The sequence below is a fragment of the Labrus bergylta genome, chromosome 4 (genome assembly GCF_963930695.1).
Source record: "Labrus bergylta chromosome 4, fLabBer1.1, whole genome shotgun sequence".
Classification (NCBI taxonomy): Eukaryota; Metazoa; Chordata; class Actinopteri; order Labriformes; family Labridae; genus Labrus; species Labrus bergylta.
In genome coordinates, this window is record NC_089198.1 from 14,834,060 (window position 1) to 14,860,361 (window position 26,302).

General features: G+C 41.0%; 3 protein-coding genes across 7 annotated transcripts; 2 read left to right on the forward strand and 1 right to left on the reverse strand.

Moving 5' to 3' along the window:
• The first annotated feature begins 146 nt into the window (after window positions 1-146).
• Window positions 147-11,270, forward strand: septin2 (septin 2). Of its 5 annotated transcripts, none has more exons than XM_020649908.3 (13): window positions 147-300; window positions 1,161-1,200; window positions 2,000-2,114; window positions 3,513-3,599; window positions 3,764-3,887; window positions 4,604-4,738; window positions 5,571-5,688; window positions 5,978-6,079; window positions 6,202-6,347; window positions 7,693-7,815; window positions 8,840-8,903; window positions 9,793-9,898; window positions 10,116-11,270. In XM_020649908.3, the coding sequence occupies exons 2-12, from the start codon at window positions 1,177-1,179 to the stop codon at window positions 9,877-9,879; spliced, it is 1,125 nt and encodes a 374-aa protein (XP_020505564.1). In that variant the 5' UTR covers window positions 147-300; window positions 1,161-1,176; the 3' UTR covers window positions 9,880-9,898; window positions 10,116-11,270. The 5 variants fall into 5 exon arrangements, with proteins under 5 accessions (XP_020505564.1, XP_020505580.1, XP_020505597.1 ...); XM_020649924.3 differs by having other exon boundaries at window positions 8,843-8,903; XM_020649941.3 differs by having other exon boundaries at window positions 7,693-7,776; window positions 8,843-8,903.
• Window positions 11,271-11,836: 566 nt separating this feature from the next.
• Window positions 11,837-19,233, reverse strand: stk25b (serine/threonine kinase 25b). The gene is made up of 11 exons (XM_020649749.3): window positions 18,826-19,233; window positions 17,880-18,110; window positions 17,712-17,768; window positions 17,443-17,551; window positions 16,474-16,631; window positions 15,964-16,149; window positions 15,483-15,628; window positions 14,004-14,109; window positions 13,852-13,923; window positions 12,298-12,434; window positions 11,837-12,170 (listed from the first exon to the last, which is right to left on the reverse strand). Exons 1-11 carry the CDS (start codon window positions 18,853-18,855, stop codon window positions 12,131-12,133), a joined length of 1,272 nt encoding a protein of 423 aa, XP_020505405.1. The 5' UTR covers window positions 18,856-19,233; the 3' UTR covers window positions 11,837-12,130.
• A 1,644-nt stretch (window positions 19,234-20,877) lies between these two features.
• Window positions 20,878-26,200, forward strand: LOC109996166 (mitochondrial fission factor homolog A). Its single transcript, XM_020650177.3, has 7 exons — window positions 20,878-21,037; window positions 21,783-22,004; window positions 22,146-22,324; window positions 22,939-23,018; window positions 23,137-23,307; window positions 23,858-23,933; window positions 24,657-26,200. The coding sequence occupies exons 2-7, from the start codon at window positions 21,788-21,790 to the stop codon at window positions 24,786-24,788; spliced, it is 855 nt and encodes a 284-aa protein (XP_020505833.2). The 5' UTR covers window positions 20,878-21,037; window positions 21,783-21,787; the 3' UTR covers window positions 24,789-26,200.
• Window positions 26,201-26,302: the final 102 nt, after the last annotated feature.

The following is a 26,302-nucleotide window of genomic DNA, read 5'->3' on the forward strand; positions in this document are numbered from 1 at the left end:
GCTAAACCTCCCACACACTGCTACAATCCTAAAACAAATAATAATGACTTAAATAAGATTATAAATCAGTTTTCTCAGGCTGACTTCCATTGTGTAATGTTGGTCCATGTCGGCCCTGCTGCGCGCGCTCTCTCTCGCTCTCTCGCCCGCAGTGCATTGTGGTCATTGTGGTCTGTGTGTGTTGAAGCTGCTGCACCGGAATCTGAAGAATTTTAGGTGTCCGCCAAGTCTGCTATTCATCGTCGGCTCGTCTTGCCTGTACCTCTATCTGAACTCAACTTTCTGCGGACAATATACAAGGTAAAGCTACCATATTTATCTCTACGTCATCGCCAGATTACGTCATTTTAACAGCTTGTTAAAACGGAGAGAAAGCGACGACGCTAACAGTAGCTGTGTAAGTTAACATCCTGCAGGAGAAGCTACTCGGCTAGTGAGTTGTTAATGCTAAGCTTGTCTGTACTAGTTACAGAGCAGTTAGTGGGGACTGTTAGCTTTGGTAAGTAGCCTAGTTTGGGTTTGTTTTGATGGGTTTTAAAGAACAACAATGATTATGGATTATGATATTTTCAGCATCAGTCACACCCACTGAGATGTTCCCGTTATAAAAACAGCCGCTGTTAGGCTAACTAGCGAATTTAAACACAAGTAACTTTCTGATATGAAAGGATAGATAGCTAGTGTAGGTTAACTTATCATCTTTCCCCTGATTATAGTGGCGGAAAATGGTCTTTTAATGCCTCCAAACTAGCTTTGTATATAGCCAGGACATATTTCCATCCCTCCAGTCTGAGGGTGTGTTTCTCACGGCTTCACTTCATCATAACTAGACACAACATAACATAACAAGATACCAGACAAATAAAGGTCGTGAGTATGGCTGTGTCTCTTTCATCCTCAGATCACTGCAGCTGTAGCTCAACTGTTTTAGCCGGAAAAAAGTCGTTTTTTTTTCTTTCTTCCTGTGGTGAGACACAGCTCTCTCTCACACAGCAGACTTCCTGTCTCTCACTCTCAGGCCTGTCAGTAAAACATACCCTCCATTTTAGATAAGGTCAATAGATGTCTGAAATGTAGACTAATTCGACTTTCAGCAGCAGATGTTTCATTGCATTTCTCTATATGTGATACAGTGTTTTTTTCTTTCTTTCCCCCTTCAGGGCTACAAGGAGAAAAATGTCTCAGGCTGACAAAATGAAGGTGAGACAAACATTACATCTGAACCGATACAGTCTAGTACAGTAATACCTACTTCTGCTTCAGGAACTCTACAAGAAGGTGCTGTGATGATTAGGAGAAAATGTGTGTAAGTGGTAAATCCCACTCATTTTAAAGCGGGACAATTTGTGCTTCCTGCATTCTGATGCGGGTTCCCAACAGGAATATTACTGAGTCGCTTGGGCGAATTCTCACCAGCCTCATTGACCTCCTGATGTGGCTTCATGCAAGATAGAAAAGCCCCACAGGCAGAGCAAGAACACGCCACATAACAGGCTTATCAGTCTTGACCTCTGCTGAAAGGCCCGGGACAGGGAGGTTATGAATCTGAAATACTGTGAGGCAAAAATGGGGAAAACTTATTGATAACATGAACTCTTGAGTTATTGATTTGAATTAGCCTCTGACAGTTGTTGCTGCAGTTAAATGCTGTCCGGTTTGCAGGCATCTCCTCGGTCTGTCTTTCTGTGTAGGAGAGGGCTGTAAACACTGTAATGATGGCTGGAAGGTCTTTTGCAAATAGACTGCACAGAAGTCATTGTTGCCCTCTTAAATCACCTGGCTGCCTGTGAACAGATGTCTCCTGAGTTGTTACAGTATGAGCTCTAATACTCGGCTGTCATAGTTGTTTTTGCTACAAAGCCAAACCATGTTTCACTTTTCCCTGATGTGAGAGGAAGTCATGTTCAAAGCTGTGCTCTTTCAACTTCAGTTTTAATGTCACCAAACATGTTTTTCTTGAAACTCGTGACCCTCTTTGTCTTTTCACTTCTTTCTACAGCAGGGACAGTTCAACAACCCTGAGACTCCAGGGTATGTCGGATTTGCCAACCTGCCAAATCAGGTGCATCGCAAGTCGGTAAAGAAAGGATTTGAGTTTACGTTGATGGTGGTAGGTGAGTGTCTCGTCACGGTTACAAACACTGAATTTATTTTGTGACTGTTTAAGCTTTATTCTGGTTCATGTGTGTTTGTGTGATAATGAGCATTTGCCTGCACAGTTGTTTAAATCATATACCTGCTTTCTATAACATCTACCCATCAGTTTGACATTTCTTCACCTCTGTAGTTCCTTTTCATTTGATATATGCACGTGACCTCAGCTTTTTCGGTAAAACAAATATTTCAGTGAGCATGAAGTCAGCAGAAAATGTCAGATGCCACATCAGTATAGAAGCTCGGCTGGCACAGCAGCAGCTGCAGCAGCGTAGACTCTTGATGTGAAAACTGTGACTCTGTGAACCTCCCTGCTTGTGTGCGAGGGGGAGGGTAGAAGCTCCCCCTCACAGACAAGCTGTATGCTCATCCTTTTTGCTTTAAAATAAACCAGAGAGGAATGCAGCCGGCAGGCCTCCAGGGTCTGATTCACACGGTGGACGAGGGCCTGCTGGCCCCTCTACTTCAAGAACACTAACTGAGTGCTTACTTGGCCTTCTTTGTGACCCATGTTCTTAATGAAATCAGTTTTCTACCGCAGATTGAGATTACTGCACATAGAACCCACAAATGGAAATAGAATGAAAAATAATGTTGCATACTTTTTTAGTACCTCACTGCAAACACTTGTTTTTATCTCTCATATCCCCTTTCCACATGCTTCTAAAACTGATGCATTGATGAAATTATGACTTTGATTTTCAGTACATGCTTCTCTTGAAAGTTGGCAGATATGATGTAGTAAAGACTGTAAAGCTTTGCACTGGTGGTGCTGCTGGGAGCCACAGTAGTCGCATTCCAGGGTTAATGGTCTTTAGGTTTTCAAGACAGTGATTTTACTAAACTAATACTCGACGGGTCCGTCTCTTTATTGCAAGCTTCATCATTCGAAGTGTCAATGTTCACTGCGTTTGTTATCTTTTTATCTGCTTGTTCTAGCCCTGTCTTGCTGTAGATATAAAGAAAAAAGACATGATAGTTTAGTTCATTCAAACTCAAATGACATCAGCAGAGATCTGAAAGACAATTCAGTTCATCTAACGGAGTCAGGTTGAGGAGGAGCTCCTGGTTATTCTATGTGTGAAGGTAAAACCTTCCCAGCAGACTGATGATGAACATTAGCACACCTTTCTCAGGTTCCAGCTGGATCTGTTTAATCAACCGCCTGACAACAATCTGGGAAAGATCAAGAGTAGTAGTATTTTGTATCCTTGTATCCGTCAGTATTAAGAATAGCTCTTTTTCTAAAAACACCCGACAATACTTCTGGAATTTGAAGCAATTGTCTAATCTTTTTTCATGTCTCATATTGATCCGGATTTTGGCCTGATCATTTCCTTGCTGTCTTCTCTTAAAAGGTGAATCTGGTCTCGGGAAATCGACCCTGATCAACAGCCTCTTCCTCACTGACCTTTACCCTGAAAGAGTCATCCCAGGAGCAGCAGGTAAAACACACATGCATGGAACCATTCCTATTCAAAGCTGAATTTGTGATTATTATCTTTTTAACCTTCTGAAACACTTCCTCATCCTGTGTATTAAAATCACACGATTGACAAGTACAACTTTGCACTGCCAGTCACTTTGTCCTTTCTTGTTCTTCTCATAGAAAAGATCGAAAGGACGGTTCAGATCGAGGCGTCAACGGTAGAAATCGAGGAGCGAGGAGTGAAGCTGCGTCTCACTGTGGTGGACACACCGGGATACGGAGACGCAATCAACAGCCAAGACTGGTATGAAATCTTTTCAGGGTGTATGCTGATAAAAAGATGAGCCTTTTCTTTAGATTTAGCTGACAGTGTCAAGTTCTGTGATCTTCAACAGTGACGAGCTGGAACGTCTTGATCTTATGATTTGAATCTTAAGAACAGTAGTGGGACAATTTCCATTCCATTATTTTTTTTTCATGTATTTTGGGCCTTTTTATGCCTTTTTATTTAGAGACAGGACAGTGAATAGAGTCAGAAATCAGGGGGAGAGAGAGAGCGAGATAGTGGAGAATGACATGCAGGAAAGGAGCAACAGGCCTGATCTGAACCCGGACTGCCAACTTGGAGGATTATAACTTCTGTATATGGGGCGCATTAACCACAACAAGGCCTTTTAATCTCCATAGCAATGTATGAATATGAAAAAAAAAAAAAAAACTAAATGTGTATATGTTTCAAATTCTCCAACTGCATGAACTGAAGTCTATCTGAATACGCCGACTATTGAACGTTGTATCATGTGCTTTCTTTTTAAACCCTTTCTAACATTTGAGGTCTATAGGAGTTTACAATGTTAGTGTATCATGACTTTATTGGCAGGATCATTTTCCAGTTTGTGCTTCAGGTCTTTTCTTTGGCCCCCCGTGTACTTATTTTATAAAATGATTCTAAGAACCTAATTATAGGATAAAAACAACAATGCATGGTTCTCACATTTTCATATTATTGATCTCTTTCAGTTTCAGCACCATTATCAGCTACATTGATGATCAGTTTGAGCGTTACCTCCATGACGAGAGCGGGCTCAACCGTAGACACATTGTGGACAACAGAGTCCACTGCTGCTTTTATTTCATCTCTCCGCTCGGCCATGGGTGAGTCCTAATTCTTTACATCCAGCTCTGGAAAAAGTAAGAGGCCACTGCTAAGATATGTGCTTATTTCTGGTTCTACTATTTATAGGTTTTTGTTTGAATAAAATGAACATGTTGTAAACCAGCGTCTCTCTAAAACTTCCCCTCCTTCAAAGAAAATATTCTCATTTAGGTATTTCATTTGTGGAAATTACAGCTGGGTAGGATAGACAGCAGCATTATTTGTCCGGCTGTTAAAAATGCAACGAAGACAAGTTTCTGTTTTTAAACAACAGAATACTAATGTTTTAATTTGAGAGGAGTTCAGGAATCGAGTTCTGAAAGTTGACAGAAATGTTAATGTGATTCAAACACAAGCTTTTGTTTACATGAGATTAGTGCGATGGCCCGACGTAACCAAACTAGTGCTGGTGTTAATGTTGCTAACTGGACTTTTTACATGCTTACACATACATACACAGTTACTCTCCCACTATGTTGAAGAGCAGAGTCGCCTGAATGGACAACTTTGTGAAATGAAAGTCATAGCAGAGAAATGGCGAGAACATTTTAGCATTTCAAACATCGTTTTTCAACTTGGCATGCTCTTGACAGCCGTAACAGTGTTTTACGTTTCCATGTGGTATAACATGTTTTTGAGACCTCAGCGTGAGTGTATGGGATTCTTTTTTTAAACGGAGGATGAAAACCTCAGTTTAAAAAGTGCAGACTAGGCCTCAGTTAGTAAAAGTTAAGCTAACTATATTTTATGTGCTATCTCTTCTCTTCTGAATGTCTTGTGTTTCTCTCCCTCCCCCTCCCCCCTTTGCTTGTCTGTTTCCTGTCCGAGCAGCCTCAAACCCCTGGATGTTCAGTTCATGAAGGCCATTCACAATAAGGTCAACGTGGTTCCTGTCATCGCCAAGGCAGACACACTCACCCTCAAAGAGAGGGAGAGGCTCAAGCGCAGGGTGAGGTCCAACAGAGTCGACCATTGTTCAGGGTTGTTTTTTTTATTTTCCAGTTCCTGAAATAAACTGTAGCTATCATGTGCTGCTGGTCACTGCGTCATCCACTGAGTGAACATTGTGTAGTACACAGTGTTCAAACATTTCAAAAGGTAGAGAAATCATGGCAGGACAACAAGTCTTGAGCTCATGAGAGGCTCACGAGACCAAATGGTTTTGATTTATAGGATCATTTTCTTTACGTCCTGACCTAATACAACCGGTCATTTTGAACCTGCATTTTGTTGGTCAGATTCTGGATGAGATTGATGAGCATGGAATCAAGATTTACCACCTTCCTGATGCTGAGTCGGATGAGGATGAGGACTTCAAAGAGCAGACCAGAATCCTCAAGGTATGCTCGCCATTCCCTAGAAAGCATCCTGCTACTCTAAGTCTAATCTTTAGTGTTGTCATTTTGTGTGTGTGTGTGGTTAAACCATTACTGAAGACACATGAACATCTCTTCTTTTCCAGGCTAGCATCCCATTTGCAGTGGTGGGATCCAACCAGCAGATTGAAGCCAAGGGGAAGAAGGTGAGGGGCCGCCTGTACCCCTGGGGAGTCGTTGAGGTGGAGAATCCAGAACACAACGATTTCCTCAAGCTGCGAATCATGCTGATGTGAGTGATAGAGGCTGTTTGTGTTTGAAAGAAAAACGCAGAGAGAAAAAGAGAAGCTTTCTACCTCTAAAACTGTGTATATCCTGTCTGATTCCCAACAAGTGCTGTGAGAAGAAACTGCAGCCAGCGTGTTAGTTTGCCAGGATGCTTTAAAACACAACGAGAGCAAGTCCACCCCTGCCAATAGCTTTTTCTTGTTACGGTGTAACTAATTAGAAAAGGGATGGAGCCAAGGCAGGAAAGAAGAAAAACATTAGCTGTGTCCCAAATTGGTACTAAGTAGCAGCAACACTGACAGTGTAAATTGGTTTGGCTAAAATAAAGACAACATGAGAGATACAGTTAAGTAGAGCTGTTTTATTGTTCTTCTTGGTGATTCTGATACCTGACAGTTGGTGTACCAATCCAATTCTAGTACGATTAAGTCCATACACAGTAGTATCTTAAAGCCTTAGTGCTTCTGTCAGTGTATGGCAAGACTAATGCTGTCCCCATGAACTGGATCCATGGCATACTGTGCACATTGTTGTTTGGCTGACGCGATTTTGCTGTGGAGAGTATTGCCAAATTCTGATCTTTGACAACTCTTCTTCACTGCTCTAAAGCGGTAGTCCAAAATAGGAGCCATAACAAACCCACCGTAGCTTAGGCTGCTGTTTTGGAGAGATTTAGAACAGTTGATTTCTGGTGTAACAGTTGAGCCTCAAACCGTTTGTAAAGGTATTGGTGGCATATCATTTTTTTTGTTACAAAACTTTCTTTTATTGGAGTTTTTTCAATTATTACAAACATCCTTTGTTAATACAGTGGTCAGTCTGGCAGACGACACAGTGTGGAATGGAATAGAAAGGCATGTGAACAAAAAATATAACCGAGACAAAGGTGCTACAGATGTTGTTATCTCAACCGTCTGTGTCTCAACTGGAGGCCTATGTTGTATTGATCATGACCATTATTTGGTTTCTAAAACTCGCATGTAATTCCCCAAGAAACTCCCAGTGTTTCTTTGGTAATATAAGTATTTTTTTCCATAGCAGCAGATATTGATAGATTTTTAAGATATTCATCCAGACCTGGTTTGTTCACAGCAATTACCCTTTTAGCACGTAGGAGACACAAGTCTACATATGTATGCTCACTTTTCTTGGTAATAAACTCTTGGATAAATACTCACAAGCTTCACATAATCACAAGTTGTTTTTTTTTTTTTTTAACTAATCATATCAAGAACGTCCTCCCAGATAATAACAGTGGTAATGGTATCATGACAACCCAACAGTGGAGCTAACATCTGTAGTTTGTAAATGTCTGCACGAGTGAATTGGATTGTGACTCTTTTCCACAGAACCCACATGCAGGATCTACAGGAAGTGACCCAGGACCTTCACTACGAGAACTTCCGCTCGGACCGCCTCAAGCGGGGTGGCAGGTTGTCCTCCCATGGTTACGTTCTGCCTCTGTCTCCTGCGTACGTCAGCTTGCTTCTCTGCACCTCCCCCACCTCAAACAGCAAACCTCTGATAAGAGCAGTATTAAATGGCATAGACAGTAACAGAAAACACAACACAGTCAGGCTCTAAAAGTAAACACACAGCACAGTTAACAGGAATAAAACACCCAGAAGTGTTCGAGGAAGCTCAGTAAGTAGAATCATCCTAGTATAATGATGGATCATGATGTTGTTGAACATGTTTCATTCTGTAGTAAAGTAGATCTAACTCATCATTCTGCATGTTAAACAGTGCGACCAAGCAAATTTTTAAATATATACTGTGGGCCTCAGTGGTTTGTGGTTTTCCATGGTTAGTTTGTAGCTAAATGGCTCGTGTAGTTTAAGTATCAGTCGAGGTTTTCAACAGGATTACTGTGTCATTTAACATAGTGTGGATATTTCATCATTTAACCCTCAAAGTAGACCAAAAAGATCCTTTTTAAACTGCCTTCTAAAGCCAACCCAGGATGACGAAGGGCTTTTACCTTCTTGTTGGCTCGCCATCGTCCAATGATGGCAGCGTGGTCTTGATTTGTCCATTCCCATGAGCAAGACTGTTGGAGGTACAGTTTTTTTCCTATTCCAATTTAGTGGGGGGGTTACTGCTGTTCCCCTGACTCTCACGCCCGCTGCTCCTCTCTGGAACCTTACCGCTTTCATCTCTTTGTAGTCATCTTGTAGACGTCCACTTTTTCTATCACCACTAACCCACTGACTCCTTCACTTTCTCAATGTGGCTTTTTGTCATTTTATGCCTAATGCCTCCACAGACGGTACAATGTGCACTCTCAGGCTCGTGCACACAAACACACCAACTTCTCCGCTTAACCGGTCATTGTGCTTTGTAAATAACCGCACAGAGAAATGTCACATGCCTAACCGACTGCATTTTAACTTGAAGATGAATTTTGTTGATTGGCACACATTCTGCAGAAATATTGGAGATTGATTCTATAGCCTCTCACTGCTATCAAAAGTAACTTTAGCTGTGTCATTACAGCAGGAATGGGCCGGAGCCGGAGGAAATGGACAAAGACATGATCCTGCAGGAGAAGGAGGCTGAGGTAGGGTATCTCAGACACTACTCATTCTCTGTCAAGGTTTGATACAGGAATAAGGGTGGAAAGTAGATGTATCTGCAATCTCCCACATGTATACAAACCTTTGAAGCTGGAGATGACAGTTAGCTTAGCATTATAACTGGAGGCAAAGGGTAACTTCAATCAGTGAACTTTAGACTTGATAGTGACACTTGAGAAGAAATTTTTAGTTTGATCTGTACAAGGATAACTTTTTCTATGGTTCCCAGTGTTCATGCTTAGATAGGATAGGGTGGTATAGTTGAATCTGTTCAGTACTTGTAGAACTATTCTGGTTCACTATTGTTTCTTGTTAAAGTAGTTCATAGCCCTTTTCAGACTGTGTTTCCACAAAAGTGCCATACCTAAGCTCAGCTGTCGTTATGTCTTTGTACATTCATACTGATTCTGAATCTGCTATGGTTTAATATTCTTGTAATATTCAAACTGCGTTTCGGCGTTGTGGAAGAACAGCACAGCGGGAGCTCCACAGACACACACAGTCAGACATACAGCGCTGCGCTCCACCGCTTGCTTAGCTGATTTGGTCTTGTTTCTCTTACTGCTTTCGAAGACAGTACAGAAGGGGGGGGATCAATTAGTTACGTCATTACGCCTCTGAGACGTTCAGATTGAAGGTGAAACATCACAGGGACGTAAATATCTGGCAGTCTGCATAGGGCTCATGTGGAAGCAGTTAATACAACTTGATCACAGGAGTTTTTAATAAAACATTCAGTAAGGCTGAACAATGTGCCAAATCACGAGTAAATAAACCAAAAAGTTTGTCACTTGAAAATCTCAGCTGCTGAGTTCATTTTTTTGAGGGAAGTTATAGTTTACATGGCAAACGTTGACGTTCTTTGTGGTTCAGTTGAGACGGATGCAGGAGATGATCGCCAAGATGCAGGCCCAGATGCAGAAGCAGGGAGACGGAGAAGGAGACGGCCTACATGTGTGAAAAAAAAAACCCAACAAAGGTAGGAGCCACACCGATACACACTGAAGTCACCCACTGTGAGGCAATCTCACTGCAAACACTGCACCATGTGTTCTGAATGTGACACCTTATCTTCTATTTCTGTAACTTAAATACCAAAATAAGATGCAGTTATCTGTTGATACTGGTCTTTTGTGAGGCCACATTTGACTTTCAGTTGCATTGTTTGTAACTTTTTCTGTTCTGTCCCTCTGCAGGTTTTGGAGCCACTGCCAGAGTTTGACTCTAGAAGGACGACTGATACAAGAGGAGGGGAAAAATCCTTCTGGTTATCGACTCATACGGCTTGCCACTATTTTTTTTATTTCCAATCCATTATTGGATCTGGATTCCTTTTCTTTCAAGAGAACATACAGTAAAGTATATTCAAACAGTGTTATGTTTATATATTCACACAGTTCTTTTTTTTTTTAAACTTTTGCCAGTTACTTAAATGAAGTCACAAGAACCATTTCTACAAAAATGGTTACATATATTTACATAAACAACACAGTCATTGGGATGTCCTGTTATTTTTTTCAGTTTTCTTACTTGTTTTGTTCTTGTTATTTTGTTATTGAGGAAACCAAAGTTTTTTTTCTGCTTGTATTAAGTGCTTTTAGTTCTAAAACATCTCAGGCGCTCACCTTTTATTGGGAGAGTCGACAGAATTAGCTTTTCATGCCATTGTGATGCCATAACCTCAATATTCTTTCTCTCTATTTTGTATTCGCTCTTTAAAGAAGTGAGCAGGAAAGCTACCCATTAAGATTTACTCAATGTTAATTCTATGACCCTCCTCTTCTGCATGAGCCCTCGACTCTGTCTGGTAAAACTTGAGGTGAACTTTCCCTATCGTGTTGATTTGGGATCAGCTTCTCCCTCTCATGTCCAAATCGAATCCATTATTGCATTTCTCCATCGGTGTCTTTGCATACAATGGAATTCAAGTGTTGTGAAGCTCCTCTTGAGATGGACATGTTTTAAAATGAACTGTGACCCCGGACCTCTTACAGTTTTCCCCATACACGTCAAATGAAGGACGGACAGATGAGGTGTCGCCCCTCTGTTTGGTGATTTCAGTTATCTCCATGTAACTTCTCCAACTCTGTCAAGTGAAGTCATGTGCCAGGGAGCATTTACTGTTTTTATATTTTAATTGATGCAGCCAGTACAAACCGCTGAGCACTTTGTGGTTTCCATGACTACAGAGATTACAGGTGACCCAATGAAGTCAGTGTAGCCAACGTTTCCCTCACCAGCCAAGGTGTGAGTTCTTGACATTCCTCTTTGTGCTGTTTATACCCAATATTAATAAAGAGCAGAATATTGTTTTTGATGCATATATTGTAATAAAAGTTTTATTAAACTTACAGAGCATCTTCTGTGGTCCATTCCTTTTTATTCACCTTCAAATGACCAAATATAGAACAATAAAAATACAACTGGTATCTTCCTGTTGACATGATAGTTTGGTCTCAGTCATAAATGGACTCGAGCTAGTCTGATCTCGAAGCGCTTTTACACCGAAGGTCACACCTACACATTCACACACTGACCAAGGACACATCGGACATGTAGCTGCAGTAGGGATGTGTTAGTTTAATGCTTGTTTTTTCCCAACTTGTGTGTGTTGTTTTGTATAATAATGCAGTTATAAGATTTTTTTTTTGTACCAAGGTGATGTCCTATAGTTTCATATATAATGGCAGTTAAAAATCAACTAAGGTATGTACTATGTTATGGATGAGTGCTCCACCACAGATCAGTCAAGAGTGTCATGAGCACAGAACCGGTCTGTGTCGTGAGGCAGACAAAGAAGAAAGCTCACACAAAACATGTTTCTCTGTCAGCTTACCGTTTAACATAGAACAGAGTTTTGTCATTGTTTGATGTGACGTTCATTTCTATAAGAAGCAGAAAACAACAGGAAACAGGACATTTTCCATAGACTTTATTATAGTTTTTTTTCTTCAGTCTAACAGGTATACACAACGCTCTAAGTAACATGGCTTTTTTGTCTTAAATACTCTCCGCTCTTAAAGAAAAACTGTAAAAATATTTAATTATAACTAATTAAAAGATCTCTTGTGGACAGGACAGGGAAGGATGCAAAGATACAAGGGGTGTTGTGGGGGGGGGGGGCTCTTCTGTGGTCCTTGTCTGAGGGGTTGGGGGGGTCTGGGAGACAAATAAACGTGGGTTAGGGGTTCAGTTACATCCAGCTGGAGTTTCACCGCGAAGACTGGGTGGTGTTACCATTTAAAGAAAACCTGAAAGAAGGATATGAAATCCATGAATTCAGAGAAATCAACGTCTTCTGCAGAACAATGGACACACACACACACACACACACACACACACACACACACACAGCTGTGACAGTTTTTGGTTTCTCACCTGCACACTCTCTCCATCATGTGCGTGACGAGGCGGTCGGAGATCCCCGGACAGGACTCCTCTGCCAGGTTAAAGGCATTTTCCAGCTCCTCGATTGCTCCTACGCCAGCGCCGCTCGCCCGCCGCTTCTCCTTTAACTGTTGGAGGTGAAAGAAGTACTAGAATGACTGCCAAAGCCTTCATGCCCTCTCTTGTTTGATTTGAATTATTACTTTATTAATACGACATACCAAATCCATCAAATAATGGGTCATATGTCATCTAGTAAAGTTGTTTTTTTTTGTTTTAAATATGTATTATTATTTTTTTAGCCTTGTTGTGCCTTTATTTTAGAAATAGGACAGTGGAGAGAGGCAGAAATCGGGGTTGAGAGTGGGGAACGACATGCGGGAAAGGAGCCACAGGTCGGACTCTAATCCGGGCCGCACGCTTTCAAGGACTTCATCCTCTGTACATGGGGCGCACACACTAACCAGAAGGCTACCGACGCCCCTGTTGAAGTTATTTTAGGTAACTCTCTGGCCAGTGTGATGTGCTATGCTACGTTATTTACTGTGATCTAACATCCTTTGACTTGGCCCTTTAATGTTTCTCACTATGTTTGGGATCTTTTCTCTTGCTTATCCTGCTTTTCCCCCCTTTTTTTTCTCAAAGCACTTTGTTAAATCTTGTTCTTAAAGCTGTAAATATATTATTATTTTATTACATGTGCACATACTGTGACCACTAACAACTTAAACAGGTGTTTTAAATGGACCTTGCCTAAATGAACCTTTCCAGAGCTCAATAGTAAAGAAGTAACCGGGTCATCTTACCAGCGACTCCGTAATTCCAACTTCTGTAATAAAAAATATTTTCTGGTTTCTTTTCTCCTCTAAGGTTTACTTAGCACAATGGAAACCTCATTATGTTGCTAGTTTTTTTTTATCACAGTATCCAGGTTCCTGATCATCTGGGTGCAGTTCAGTCTTCATTTCTCACCATCCCAGTTACTATGTTAAGTAACTACAGAGAGTATTCAAAAACCTGGTTAAAGTGTTAACCAGCCACAGTATCCTGATTTCTCACATAGTAGTCCAGGTAGTACATCCAGTTATCTCAAAACCAGGATAAGGGCTAATAAGGGCTTATGCACGACACATAACCAGGACACTTTTTTTAGACTGGATTAACTGCTCCAGATAACGCCCTGCTACTGGTTTCAGGAAACTGTCCACTGTTGTACAAACGTAGCATTTTTGTTGTTGTTGTTAATAGTAATCATACTTTTGTATGCACTGCAAACAAAGAAATGTTTGTGTGGTGTTATCTCATTTTCTGGACTAAGAATTTTGCAGACGTAAATGCTGCATGATAAAGAAATCTTGTCTGGAAGACATTTAACACAAAACGAAGGCTTCACTGAAATCATGGGAGAATATAACATCTGTTCCCAGAGGCATATACACGGTGATAGAAGATGCTTGCTGAAGTGTTCTGAGATTGGATGCGCCTGTATATAGTGCAGTGAATAGTTTGAATCAGAGTTGTGTAATCAGAAACAGTTTGGCCTACCTCTCTGAAAATGGGTGTTACCAAAGCAGACAGGCATTGTGACTTGGGTTGCCTTTTCACCAAATCCCCTGACTGGGAAAAGGAAAAAAAGATGGTTAAAAGGAGAAATAAAAACATTTGACTTGTGTATAGTGCAGTTGGATGAGTCTTACATCTGAATCTGTGTGTGTGTAGCCCTTCTGTAGCTTGCTCAGAGAGGAGGGTCTGACTGTGGGGAAGGTCCACATCGGACACGTGTCCACGTCACCGTCAGCATCCCTTAAGCAAGGACGGAAAGATAAGAGCAGAGATTTTCATAATATGAGGAGGAACAAATATGACCCAATTTTAACACAATCAATCGATGACCTAATTCTAATTTATAGAAGACATTTCTATTAAGGACATTTTTTTTTATTCATGGATATATGTGTATGTGGGTTAATTAAGCAACAACTTCCAGGGCTGAGGAATGAAGCCAAATCAAACGCTTAAAACTGCAGTTCTTCCAGTGGCCACTTGAGGCTTGGCTCCAACAGTGAGTCGGTCCTCGTTTAGGGCCCATTTTAAAATGCCTATTATAACATGCTTTGAGTCACAGATGGTGGACAGCTCAGTGAATAACTGAACTAAACTTCTCCACTGTGTCTTTGTTGTTGGCGCCTTTTGGATATCCTTCATATTTTCTGTGCATTGACTTTATTTAGAGGCTTCCCAAGAAAATGATTTCAATAAAGAGATTCTAGTATCTCTTGGCAGCAGCCAAAATGCTAAACTCAAAGCCTCAAACGGCAGCAAACACCTCCAATTTCCACATAATCTCTATGCGTGCCGCGGTCCATCAGCGCTGCGTGCTACGCCGTAGTTCACTGCCACTCTAATCAGTCATTGTGGGGATTGGGGTAATGGATGAAGTCAGTAAATGAGTCTATACCGTATTTCAAACAGTCAATGGTGTAGATATAGTTAGTTTGTCATTTTATTTTAGCCTACATAATCCGGCCTGTTATTTGCCAAATACGTTTTTTTTACACAAAAGCTTGTAAATCTGAAAAAACAAGAAAAGATTTGTTTCATGGAACAGAGTTTCAGTTTTTTTTTTTAGCAAATATCCGGTAGAAAGTGTACAACGGAAGGGTATGAGAGTTGGGCCCTATGATTTAATGAACTGAAAAACATGCAAATCGTGAAATGTAGGTGTGAGGTAGGTCTAGGTTTTTCTCACTAATCTGTGTTTTTATAAAATGATGCTGAGTTTGAAGCACGTCTGGAGAAGCTGCAGCTTCTCCTTTGCTGCTCTGCTGTCTGCAGGGCATTAATATACAGAGCTTTGCAGCCATCACACCACCTGGTTTACTTTGAGTGCAATGAAACATAGTTCGTGATCCGTACAGACTCAGTCTTTATGGTCGGGAAGACACTCGATCTGGTCAAACTGTGTTTCCATTTATCAAACAGTCTGCTGTAACCTGTGAACTAATCATTATTCACAGATGGAATTTTCTTTTAGTTTGTAATGTTGTAATACAGCGGCGGTTCCAGAGGGTAGCAGTGGTGGCTTAAACCCCTTGGTCTGATTCAATAAAACACATCGTAAATCACAGAATTCAAAAAATGCACATGGCCTCATGAGAGGCTGTCTTCAGACTCACATATCCGAGTCATCAGAGCTGGATTCCTCCCCGTGCCCCTCCGACTTCCAGCGGCGGTAACGGTCAATCAGCTCTGTCAAATAGGCCGTCTTCTTTGTGTAACGTGTTATGAACTTGTGTTTCAGGAGCTCTTTGGCTGTTGGCCTCTGTGAAAAACATTAGAGAGACAGAAGCAGCCAAAAGATGAACATTCAGTAGCAGGATGAAGAATAACTCAGCCGACAACAGTCGTCTAGATATAACAATTCTTCACCCTCACATTGTTTAGACTTTACAAGAATGTGACGTGGATTGGGTTTGAAATTCCTATTAAGGCCAAGGCACACTAATCCACTCACAATGACCCAAGTCTTACACTCATAACAACAGTGCCAATCTGGAATTATTCTCCAATTTTCTGACCCTAATTACAGGCAACCAAAAGCATGTCTGAGCCCCTTTTAGCTCCACTACAATGTCTGTACATGGACGAATTACTTACAAAACGAGGGTCTTTATTTAGACAAGCCTCCACAAACTCTTTGAAGGGCTTGCTGTAAGGTCCCTCCAGTGTGGGTGGAGTGTTTTTCGGGATGAGGAAAAGGACCCTCATGGGGTGAAGGTCAGAGTTTGGAGGTTCCCCTTTAGCCAATTCAATGGCTGTGATTCCTAGGGACCAAATATCAGCCTGAGGGGGAGAGACGTGTAAGAAAGGTGTGTTTACTGTACGTCGGACACCAGAAACAGTGTGAATATAGTTTCCTTACTGAAGTGATATGCATCCTATGACTCTTCCCAAGCAGAAAAGTTAATTTAGCATCTCTTTGTCACAGCTTTCACCAACACCATCACATTATATTTTCATAACTGAAAATGATCTACCAAACTGAGGACACATTTTTTTCACCCAAAAGTGAGAAAAGCAAAAAAAAAAAAAAGCCCCAAAATACCTAAGACATCGTTCACTTAAAGCAGAAACACATGGATCCTTTTGCTTAATCCACAGACACACCTTAAAGTCGTAGGCGGACTGTTTGATAACCTCTGGAGCCATCCAGAAAGGTGTGCCGACGAATGTGTTCCTCTTTATCTGGGTATCTGTGAGCTGTCCTGCCACCCCGAAATCTGCCAGCTTCACCTCGCCCTGCTCCGACAAGAGCACATTGGCAGCTGGGAGAGGGAGACAGAGAGAGAAATAACATCACAATACATGGAGAAATAAAATGAGCAGAGCTAAAAAATAAAAAAAATAAAATAAAAAAGGCTTGTCGATATTTAGAATGATTGAGCCTCATTTGGAGATAATAGTAAGTCATGAAATGCTGACGCAAATCATAAACATTAACCAAGAGTCGTTTTAGAAAAGGCAGAACTATCATTATTTGGGGTTTTGTGCCCAACAGATGGGCGGAATAAGGGCCAAGGGATGTTTTACAGTCTTTTCCCCCGAGTTTTATTTTGGAGAGCACAAACAGCAACACACATCAGAAGCCGTACTGAAGGAAAACAGACCACACTAACAGAATCAACCCCAACATCTAACCGACTTTCTATCTTGGTTGATCCGTCAGCTGGCTGTCATTTGTTTGTGATTCGCTAATGATTTAGTAAAGTAACATCAGCTTCAGATAACACCATAAACAGCACCATATATAGATGTAAACTAAACTCCTCCAGTATTCCGTGATGCACTCAGATGGTGTTAATTCATTAATGTATGCAGCAATACGCATACTGCATGGACATATTCCGTCCAGCATCTGGTTAAGACTTACTCATCATATCGCTCATCACTGCTCGACATTAAGTGTCTGCTGCGGAGCTTAAATCAAAGCACTTTAAAGTGAATATACAGTCAACACACAAAGAGCGTGATATCTGTCTTAATACAACTGAAAGAGGACACGTGTCTCACTATCTTTAAGAGGCTTGGATGAAGGAAGGGACGCTTTTTTAAATGCGTGAACAGAGTGCTTATTACCTTTGATATCTCTATGAATCTTTCTTTCAGAATGCAGATACTCCAAACCCTTCAGTATTTCCCTCAGTATAGTAGCAATGTAAGTCTCTTCAAGAGGCCCTGGACGGAGCTAGGAGGGGCAGCAGATACACCAGAACAATGTGGAAGTTTGGGGAGAAGGGAGAGAGTCAAAAACAAGTCAAGTTAGGCTTCTCAAGCGTAAACAGTACCACCTTGCACAACACTTGAATTACACTTTGTAAGCTGTATACAAATATAAATCTGATTACCAAATCCAGAGCAGATCCTCCACCTAAATACTCCATGATAATCCACAGCTTGGTCCCCTGAAAGGACAACATGTTTGATGAAAGATTCAAAATGCTCTCTTTGCCTTTTCCTGTTCGATATAAGTGAAAGTAATCGGTGTCATTCCTTCATAAATGTTAACACCTCACCTTCAGGTATGATCCAAAATACTTGGTAACAAAAGGGCTATCGCACTGGCTCAGCACTGTGATCTCCTGTTGGATGTCTTCTATCTCGTCCTCTGCCTCCTCCAGATCTATTATTTTAATCGCCACCACCTCCTTTGTGCGGTTGTTGATGCCTTTGTAGACCTCCCCAAAGGACCCCTTCCCAATCCGCTCCTGCTTGGTGAAGTACTCCTCTGGGTCCAACCGGGTGTTCTGGTCAAGCAAGCAAAAGAAAATAACTGAATCTGACAATGTAAGATGTGATGACTGTTCTTAAGGCCTGATCTGTGTGTGTTTATAAACACGACAACTGGTTGAACTTATAAATGTCTTCATTGTAAAAGGTTAATAAGACGTGACGGTGGGAGATAAATCTGTCTTTTGGCTTGTATAATGATGTTCTACCTCAAGCCACAAATATAAAAAAAGACGATGATTAACCTTTGTAATGTTTACCACCAGTCTTCTATTCAGCCACAGTCCATGTCATCACACAGACTGTAGATCCAACTTTGTTGCCAGGATGTAATTCAAGAAGCATGACACTTCAGTGGCTTTCTGCTCCATAACAGCAGGAAATGAGTGACGACTTTTGACTGAATGAGAGTCACATAAAGAAGTCTTTCAATCTTAATAATGTATTTGTATTTCCAGTATGTGACAGTTATAGTCCTAAAACAATGGGGACTTTGATCATCATGAATTAGTATTGAATTCGCACACAGAGTGTAATTAAGAGTTTCTGACTGCACATTTTGTCAGCAGAGTTACCTCTAACACATGCAACATTCAGACCGTTTTATCACTTGATTTGATGGCTCAGACCCCCACCCACCTATTCATGAGTAGCTGACAGTCATGGGGGGGTTCGCCTAGACTCAGACAAGAAGCAGGGAGGTGACAGTTAGTGAAAAGAGGATTTCTGTACCTGGTTTTGCATGTTTTTAAGGTGTGCCATCCCCGCTGTAGGTTGGACAGAACAGGGACAGCCCCAGCTCTCTCTTTCCGAAGTTATCAAATGGTGCTTTCGGGGTTTTCTTCCCCTCTTGGCTGTCTAGGAAGCTAGCTAGGTCGCTAGCCAACCAGATAAACACCCAATCTGCTGGCGTTAACGGGGCTGTCACTCCGCTCGCTGTTTTCGGCCTCCAAGTCCAACGGAGGACCGACGAGCCCGGCGAGGCAACGAGCTACTGACCGAGAGATTCCATTCGTGTCGGCGTTGATGAACAAGACGAGAAATAAACTCCTTCCGTGTGTAAATATTTAATTCATTTCAAGCAACGTTCAGCCTGTTGTTCATTTGAAGCTTGAGGAGGACAAAATAATGGCCCAGATGGACGACGCATGCGCATCGGTTTTTTGAGCCAGATGGAATTGTGGGAGTTGTATTCCTAAAAGTTTTTCTGTAAAATGTCTCTGTTAACATCTCTTCCATAAAGACGCCTCCTCATGAATGAAATGTGCGTTGTTATAAAAAATAAATGAAACTTAATAACATCAAATTCAATATTCAAAAGTGTATTTTTTTGCAGGTCCTTTAAATTTCCTTTAACACTGTGCCATAATAGGCTATAAGTAAAATATTTTAAATACATTTGTTTTGTGTGATGTATTGTGTCTCCACAGAGATAACAATCTGTCTTCATTTATTTCAAGCGTAATAGCTGAGACCAGCATGCATTTCTACATTAATATGGTTCGAGTATGTAGACCCATATAAGTTTGATGTATCTCTGTGAGTCTCATCCAGTGATTGACAGTAAAAATGTAAACTAAGATGGATTTAAACACATGCTTGTCGATGTGCATGCTATAATAAAATCTGCTGGTAGTACTCTGGGTCTATTGTAGCTCATTTGAACTAGCCTATCTGAAACTTTTTATGATTTTCACTTCTATATTAAGCATTTGCACTCAGCCAAGAAAAAGCCAACACTGCTGTGAAAATGTATACTTAATATATCTCAGGCTATTTACTGTAACTTTAGCCTACACCTACCTATGCATTAACACTGCATCTGCTTGTAGGCTGAACATGGACCAAAAACTCTCTTTAAATAACTATGATTGAAAAATATACAGCCTATAAATACAATTTAAATTAGATGCAATGCACTTGTAAACTAGTCTGTGTCATCACCCAAAATCCAAAATGTTATTGCAATTTTGTAAGTAGATATACTCTGCTCTGGGTTGAACTCTGAGACAAAGACCAAAAAAAGTTTTACCAAGCAAAGAAAATGAAAGATATTACTAAATTATTGTGTTTTTTTACTCTGACTTTTTTTTTTAGTAAATTGTTTCACTTAGAAATCGGTAAAAATTCCGATTTCTTTGTTCAACGTCAGAACTGTGGGGAAAAAAAAGTCATAACTAAATGTCCAGTGGCCCCTAACCCATCTTCAATAAAACATGTTTGTTCTTAAACAAAAATCATACACTCCATCATATCCTATGGAGTGTTATGTATTTTTTTTTTTTACGTTTTCTTTGGTAACCATCACAAAGAAAACACTAATGATTGTAAAAAAAAAATCATTTGTTTAATGTTATTAGTGCTGATAAAGCGACCATTTCACTTTCAACCTCATGTAGGGCTACTTGGCGACGACGAATATTTGTATTTGTTTGAAGAAATATGACCGAAATTGTTTTCATTCATTTTAATACGATTTGTACAATATGTAGGCCTAGATTTCCTAATTGTTGTTTTTTTTTAACAGGAAACTATCTGTGAAAACAGTGTTTATTTTCGGATTTTCGGATTAGAAGAGATACATTTAATTATAGAATTAATCGATCTGTGTTAATGTAGAGCACATTTCATTTGTCTCAATGGTTCAAATACCACTGACTGTAAGTAGCCTTATAATAATAATGTTATACAGTGTACAGTGTGATCATTGTGTGCGCTCGTTTTCTAGCCTGCTTCTACCGCCCGATTGGACTCTGCTGCACACACTCCGCCCCACACACACACACACACAGACACGCACACACGCGCACATACACACACACACACACACGCACACACACACTAGCTCGAAGCGGTGTATGATTTAGTTTCACTTCCATCCCGTCAGTACTGCTGAGCGGACATTGACCACATGACATTGTAAACACGGTTTTAAACCACAGCGGTAAGTAGCTGCAGTAAAGAAATAGATGTGTCTGGTTAGCTTGTTTCTGCAGACTGTTAATGGTTGTGCACTCGCTGCTGCTAAGCTAACGTGTTGTGATAAAGGTAACATCAGCTAATACCTGTCAGGCGGGTCAGACATGACATAATACTGTAGTAGCATTAGCTATCAGCTAACCTTAGTGTTAGACATGGCGTCTAATGTGGATTTTCATTCAGTGACATTGAAGCCATGTGTCAACAACAGTTACACTTCATGTTAACGTTACGTAACTTCATGCAACACAACGACTTTCATTTCTAATATGTTCAAATTGTTGTCTTTGACTAACACGCTGTGCTCTCCACCTTGTTGTGGGGGCTTGTTTGGTTTCTTCACATGCCTTTTCACACGGACCAGAGAGTGAGTTCTGCTGGGCAGTACTTTAACCTACTGAGCCAATTAGAAAGCACTATTTGTTTTATTATTCTGCACAATGACCCCGCTTGAGGCTTCTTTTAGGTTAAACATGATGGCATTGCAGGCTTGAGCATTCATTCACATATGAGAGCTGGTAAACATTTAGGGCTTTGTACTGAGCTTTGATGTGATTATTTTTGACATGCTTGCCTCTGTGTTAGTGTCACCGAAATACTTAAACCTAATAAATGTCTTTAACTAAAACTCTCAAACTTGATCTATTAGTTAAACCGCTCAACAGTATAATAAGTGTTTTTCCATTTCCTTTCATTTGATGTGTATGCAGGCTGGATGAGTGGGCCAACCTTCTCCTCCCCCTCTGCAGAGGTGGCTGAGATGAACCGCATCCATTATGAACTGGAGTACACAGAGGGCATCAGCCAGCGCATGCGAATCCCTGACACCCTCATGGTGTCATCAGCGAAGCAAAAAGGCTCTCTGTTACTTCAGCAACCCATGCCTACACACACGACTATGATGCAAGTACCTGAGAGGATCGTAGTAGCAGGTGAGGGTCACTGGCAGAAAATAACCCTGCACACCTGGTTTAAGTTGGAGGCAGATGCACTCGGGTCTCTGCACTCTTTTAAATTTCAATGATTCTTGTGACTGCTAGTCAGAGTCAATCTCCTCCTCACTTACTCAACAGGTGATGATGGGGATACTCTATTTTCACGAACCCGAGACCTGGACCTGATTCAGTCTGTCCCGCCTGTGGATCTCTTGAACATGAAGGCCCCACCGCGTGTCCTCACCCTCTCAGAACAGCCACTGGACTCTCTTGAAACTGAACAAACTCCCACCTCACAGAGCAATCCCAGCCCGGCCGTAAGCATCAATCATTCATTACCTTGATGCTTTACCAATAGAACATCCTGTGCACTATAGCATGATTACTACATGGCTGTGTTAAATACTTGATTCTGACGGGTCAATTAGGCTCATAGACTCTGGAGGACTAACTGTAATCATATCGATCTGCGGAAAGAAATCCGGTTCATTTGACATCTGTTTACTGTGGGATAAAGGAGAGGTTGATAGAGGAGGACAGAGGTTAAAAGATACTAAAGCTGCAGGCTATTACAGAGAAACAAAACTGAAGATGGCACAAAAGGTAAACACACGTGTTATGAGATACAGAATTCCTTTAAAGACAGTTGAAGGATGAGAGTCAGACAGTGAAGAAGCAGAAAAACTAATTCAGTCATATTAATACCAATCTATTCCCCTTGTCTCACTTTCACCATCAGTGGAAATGTTAAGTTTCTTGTGAGTAATAACGGCTAGTTTAGGCTACAGAGTTAACCAATATTTCCGCTCTAACAGTAGATTCCAAAGGACTATTTGAATAATGGAAGAAACTAACAAATTGTGGTTTGATTTTGACCTTTTCACTTCTCAAGTGAGCCTCACATCATTTTGAATCTTTGTGTCCTCCATAGGCCAACTTTCATGCTCGGTCTCGAAGGGAGCGCAGTGCCAGTGAGAACATGTCTGCTCGCCACAGCAGATTGGACGTAAGGTAAGAGCACATCCACATTCAAGAATCCTGCCTCACCAAAGATGGCTTGACTTTCAGAAATAGTTCCAAAATGATCTTATTTATTTTTTCTGTTTCTCCACACTCTTGTCTCCTCCAGTGTAACTCCTTCCCCTTCTGCCCCTCCGGTCCGCTTGTGCCCCCCTCTCTGCTCCCCAGAGGATGCAAACATTGACCTGTTCACAGCCACAGGGTTCCTGTCCTACGTCCAGTCAACCACACGCCGGGCATACCAGCAAGTCCTGGAAGTGCTAGATGACAGCCACCGCAGGTGAGTTTTCATCTATGCAAAATATGCTCTTCTCAGAGCATTGTAGGCATTAGGAGAGGTCATCAGGGGAATAATGGTAAGGGTTAGGGAGTGATGGAGTTTCTGAAGCAAGAAGGAAAGCAGCTGTATGAGATCCAAACATGATGTAGTAAAGGGATTTAAATAGTTTAGGATTATTGTTTGTCTCTCTAAACTGGGCAACATTACACAAGGCCCTTCTTATTGTTATGAAACCTCAACTTGCATCATTCCTCCTGTAATCTCTGCAAACTGAAAACACTGTTTCGTGGAATTACAGGAAGATGCCAGGGTCAATATTTGGGCACATGTTTCTATAATATGCAGGCTGTTCTTGTCATCTGACTTAATTTGAATCAGAAGCATTGTGCCAATGCAGGTCACTTATTGTTCCCATAATGTCTTCAGTGCAAATGAGTGTTCGAAAAAGATTCCCTTTTTGGAATGTCTCTGTGTAGGTAATCTCTGACTGATATTGCTATGAATGTCACTGTTATAATGACCCTAATCTGAGAAATGTGGATCTCCACAGGACACACCTGGACCTGGCCCTGGACATGAACCATGATGAATCTGGTTTAGTGGACGCATCCTCTCTGCGGCGACAGGTAAACCCTCTCACATGGCTTAAGTGTTGTGACTGTTACGCGTATATTGTCCTATAACAGACATCTTTAGATAAGTACAAATCACATACTTGGCCAGTAAGGGCACACTGACACTTGGCCCAGTGGTCCCGTACTGTGCTGAAGCATAATTGTCCCCCCCTCCCCATTCCCCCGCTGGCCTGCACTCATACTGCTCATGGACTAACCGGGCCTGAGCACGGTTACCTCTTGTACATAACATTGCAATAAACACATGCATGGCTTTATGTGATCATGAAGCCTGCTCAGTTTACAAGACAGACGGACTCAAAAGAAAACAGGACGCATGGTTGAGTCTACGTCGGCACATCGTAGAACAACACAGAGAACAAGATTTGCTACTTTGTGGTTTATTATGTGTCATTTTGGCCAGATTAACGCTGTCCACGTTTCGTGCCGTTGTTTGTGCATGAACTGAACTGTGCCGAATCACACCTCTTCCAACTGTGCCAGGGCCAAAGAAGTGTACCGTGCTAAAACACGGAATGGAGCATTCACACTAGTTAAATGAATAGCACTTTGAGGGTGAAGCGTGCCAGTGTGACCGCGCCCTGAAGCTCACAGTATTGTTCAAATGTTGCTGCTGTAGTGCTTGACATGGGTAATCCTCTGTATGTAATTATACAGATGCTACCCATGCATGGCACAAGTAGTGATTTAAAGTGTGTTCATGTCGTCTTCCAGATAGTCAAGCTGAACCGGCGTCTGCAGCTGCTGGAAGAAGAAAACAAAGAACGCTCCAAACGAGAGGTGATCCTGTATTCTGCCACTGTGGCATTCTGGCTTATTAACACCTGGATCTGGTTCAGACGCTAACATGGGACAAGACGAAGTCTACCAAAACACTGGAAGCCAAAGCAAGTCCTTGTTCAAAGAAATACAGAATTTGTCTTTCCTACATCTAAAAATGAAAAAGCAACGACTGGAAACTAAAGGACAATTGCTTATATCCTCGACTTTCAAGCAAATTTAATTTAGGATAAAAAGCTTGGTGCTGTCCAAATAAGACCAGAAGCAGTGAAACAACCATTGTTTACAAAACCAGTTATATAATGGTGTTTGGTGTTTCCACCCATTGTTGCTTTATGTCACATTAGCTAGCACTCACATCTTACAGAACCACCAGGGCAAGAGGTAATGTTAAAGTTAGCAAGTCTTACATTTAACGATTTATCTGTTTACCTGGCAAGACAAAGCATAATGAGAGCACTGCTGCAGATGTTCACTTGAGTTAAGGACAAACTAAACAGATGGTTTAGAATATGGGGGCCATGTTAAAGTTGTAAAGGATCTTGAAAACCTGGCATTAATCAGTAGACACCACAAAACTTTACTAAAGAATAATGTTATGCCAAAACAACATTCAAAACTAAATATAAATGATTGCAAGGGTAAACAAGGATTTACTTCAGGCCAAAGTGTTTTGGGAACCGAGTTCAGCGCTGGAGCTGTAGTTACAGGACCAAACCTCGGAGCGGAATTTATCTTGTCGGTTTGAAATTCAGGTTTGTAAGTTTTGTCAAAAAGTACCATTCATCAAGTGTCAAAGTAACATGAATTACTCTAGAGATGCCATAACACTTACCCTTGATGTCCTTTAAGTTCTGCAATACTCCAAAACATTTATGTACAGCACTTAAATAACAAAGTGTTAAAATGTTTGTAGTCTGTCCTTTTTAAATGGGTTATCATTATTATTATTATTTTTTTACGTCTCTCTGGCAGCCATGTTTAAGACTTCCATTATAAGCTAGATGAAGCGGTGACAAACAAAGGATAGGGTGCTCGGAGTATTTTGGTGTAAAGTGATATTGTTCTCCTATGATGTTTGTAGTCGGAGCTTGTTTTGTTTTTTCTCCTAGAAAAGTGACCACTTGTGTTTTTTTTCACAAGTTACCCACAAGTCTACAGGAATGGACGATGTGGTTCTAATCATCTTATAATGTGATATAACTCTAAGAGCTACTGTGTTTATGATTACATGTAAAACATGACTACGTATATGAAATGTTGATGTCATTATTTTTCAGTGATGAAATCAGTGTGTATTATATAAGGGTTAATTTATTACTATAACAACAACGTGTTGCTGTGACCATTTTCTCCCTGTTAAGCGCTGTACCTATCTCTTTGGGGTTTTACGGTATGAATTTTACTTTGTTTGTAAAATGTGAATACACTCATAGTTTGATTATATTTTGCTGTAATAAATAATGGATGTTAAACTCCTTCAGAGTCCTCTCTGTGTGTGCAATGCTGACCCCTGCTGCTTCATCAGCCTGTGTGCAGAAACAGGAAGTTGTTGCTGCCTCTGATTGAAGCTCGACAGC

Excerpts from the sequence above, each read along its gene's own strand:
- septin2 (XM_020649908.3), top strand. The coding sequence starts at position 1,177 with ATGTCTCAGGCTGACAAAATGAAG. Across the intron at positions 2,115-3,512 it reads GTTTACGTTGATGGTGGTAG|GTGAATCTGGTCTCGGGAAA; the intron begins GTGAGTGTCTCG and ends TTCTCTTAAAAG. Across the intron at positions 6,080-6,201 it reads AGCAGACCAGAATCCTCAAG|GCTAGCATCCCATTTGCAGT; the intron begins GTATGCTCGCCA and ends CTTCTTTTCCAG.
- LOC109996166 (XM_020650177.3), top strand. The coding sequence starts at position 21,788 with ATGAGTGGGCCAACCTTCTCCTCCCCCTCTGCAGAGGTGGCTGAGATG. Across the intron at positions 22,325-22,938 it reads AGAGCAATCCCAGCCCGGCC|GCCAACTTTCATGCTCGGTC; the intron begins GTAAGCATCAAT and ends TGTCCTCCATAG. Across the intron at positions 23,019-23,136 it reads CACAGCAGATTGGACGTAAG|TGTAACTCCTTCCCCTTCTG; the intron begins GTAAGAGCACAT and ends TGTCTCCTCCAG.
- stk25b (XM_020649749.3), bottom strand. The coding sequence starts at position 18,855 with ATGGCACACCTTAAAAACATGCAAAACCAG. Across the intron at positions 14,110-15,482 it reads AGCTCTGATGACTCGGATAT|GGATGCTGACGGTGACGTGG; the intron begins GTGAGTCTGAAG and ends TCCTTGCTTAAG. Across the intron at positions 12,171-12,297 it reads ATGATGGAGAGAGTGTGCAG|GTTTTCTTTAAATGGTAACA; the intron begins GTGAGAAACCAA and ends TCCTTCTTTCAG.